This window comes from Sprattus sprattus, assembly GCF_963457725.1.
Source record: "Sprattus sprattus genome assembly, chromosome: 8".
Taxonomy (NCBI): domain Eukaryota; kingdom Metazoa; phylum Chordata; class Actinopteri; order Clupeiformes; family Clupeidae; genus Sprattus; species Sprattus sprattus.
The window spans coordinates 8,975,727-8,978,226 of NC_137927.1; the positions used below are offsets into that span (position 1 = coordinate 8,975,727).

Below are 2,500 nucleotides of genomic sequence, written 5' to 3' on the forward strand. Positions count from 1 at the left end.
GGAAGAGGCAGGCTAGCTTGATGGCTGTGGTGTTTGTGTTGGCAAGAACCAGTGAGTTTGTTTTGGTTGGTCCCAGTGCTCCTCTTGTGAAGGCGCTCGTTGCTCTGTGGTGTGTGTGTGTGTGTGTGTGTGTGTGTGTGTGTGTGTGTGTGTGTGTGTGTGTACGTATGCGCCTCTGTACCCAACTTAGTATGCCCATAAGAAGTTGCCTTCCTCTCGTCACCCATGGCTGTGTTAACGTTACCTAATAGAACATTCCCTCTACCTTTCTCGTTTGGCCTCTGCCTGCCTCTTTTACATACACAATCACAGGCCACAATCCGTTTTCTTGGTGAATTGGGGCCAGTTCACACGCACAGACACACACGCACACACGCACAGACACACACGCACACACGCACACACGCACAGACACACACGCACACACGCACAGAGACACACGCACAGAGACACACGCACAGAGACACACGCACAGAGACACACGCACAGAGACACACGCACAGAGACACACGCACAGAGACACACGCGCACAGAGACACACGCGCACAGAGACACACGCGCACAGAGACACACGCGCACAGAGACACACGCGCACAGAGACACACGCGCACAGACACACACGCGCTCAGACACACACGCGCTCAGACACACACGCGCTCAGACACACACGCGCTCAGACACACACGCGCTCAGACACACACGCGCTCAGACACACACGCGCTCAGACACACACGCGCTCAGACACACACGCGCTCAGACACACACACGCTCAGACACACACACGCTCAGACACACACACGCTCAGACACACACACGCACAGAGACACACGCACAGACACACACACGCTCAGACACACATACAGCACAGACACACACACGCACAAGGCCCCTCTCTTCTTTCAACGCTCTTACTGTTCAGGTTCTTTTCTTGCTGTCTCCACCCCATACTAACCCTGCCGGGGGTCTCATCACCACTGAGTCTGATGGTAAACTCTGATGTTTTCCCTCCTCTTCCTCATCCTCCTCTTCTTCCTCCTCCTCCTCCTCCTGAAGGGAGCAGCAGCCCTGGACTGAAGAGAAACGACCTGGATTTAGATTAATATCCCAACTCAACAGGTGACCTTTGACATCTGACCTCTTCCATCTCTACACAGATCAACCGCTCTGCTGTCCCTAATGATTTTTGCTTCTTTTTCTCTACTTTTTTTTTTTTAACCTCTTCAAGTTCTGCCTTTCTTCTTCGGCGTAAACGCAGTTGTCTTTCTCAAATCTAACAAGGAGAGAAAGGCAAACAACTGACCCAGTAACGGAGCCTCTGATTTCCCATCTTCCTTTGCTCTGTTGCTTCTCAATCACACACACACACACACACACTGCTCTGCCCTGCCTTGAGTACGTGTCTGGGCTGCGGGGGTGAGGCAGCCCCCAATCAGACCACTAATCAAAGAGAATGTTCTCTCTTGTTTCCACTAACCAGTGATCTTCCCTCCTTTTTCTCCACATCTCCACATCATGTTTCCGTTGATCTATCAATGAGGTCATGCTGATATGGCTTTGCCAGATCTCCTCAAATGAACTACAGCTATCTCATACAAACACAAGCTACTATTTGTCTGTCAAATAAAGTCAGATATACTGCAGCCACTTGTGTAATGCACGCCTCGTGGCCCTCTTTATTTGTGGATGAGGAGGTTGATGTGTAGTCCATCATGTACTACAGAGAGAAGTTAGGGAGGGGGGGGGGGGGGGGGTGGGCTTAGAGGACTAAGGAAGAGAGGCTCTGTGCTGGAGGAGAGGAGAAGAAAGGATATCTTGAGGGGGACCTGAGTGAAAATCACAGAGGGAAGGAAAGAGGGGAATAGACTGTCAGACAGTGAGAGGTTGTGATATGAACACTCTCTTTTACATAACCACTCAAAGCACTTTCTCACTCCCTCTCTTCTCACTCATGTCTTCCTCCCTACCTCTCTCTCTCTTTCACTCTCTCTCTTTCTCTCTACCCCTCCTTCTCCTCCTCTCTTCCTCTCTCTCTCCCTACCTCCCTCTCTCCTCACAGGACTAACTCAGACTCAGCCCTCCACACCAGTGCCATGAGTCCAAACCCACAGGACCCCTTTGGCATGAACCAGCAGATGGTCCGTGGGCCCCCACAACGCAACGGTGAGAAACGTACACACACACACACACAGTGAAACTGTCTCATCTTCAGGAACCAGTGGCACATACTCACGCAAACGTATATGTCTCATATATAGCCATCCATCAGTTTCTGAGGCACACACCCACACTGAGACACAGAAGTCAGATTGACAATGACTGGATTGCCCTCCATAAATCAGTCTATTAGTCTGAAAAGAATACTGTTACCCTGCGTAATAATCACTTAACTGGCAGCTCAATGTATATGATGGTTGTTTGCATGAGTGTTTTTTGTGCTGCTGGTGGTATCGTTATATGGTATTGATGATCAGATTTATGGTAAAGATCACATTAATGAAAC

The 2,500-nt window shown here is 50.0% G+C and overlaps 1 protein-coding gene across 1 annotated transcript in view; it reads left to right on the forward strand.

Moving 5' to 3' along the window:
* The window catches only part of crtc3 (CREB regulated transcription coactivator 3), a 54,038-nt gene that overhangs the window by 30,732 nt on the left and 20,806 nt on the right, over positions 1-2,500 (forward strand). Inside the window, exons 5-6 of the mRNA XM_080843943.1 lie at positions 1,054-1,116; positions 2,057-2,160. Coding sequence (XP_080700069.1) covers positions 1,054-1,116; positions 2,057-2,160 — 167 coding nt within the window. The remainder of the gene's footprint in view (positions 1-1,053; positions 1,117-2,056; positions 2,161-2,500) is intronic.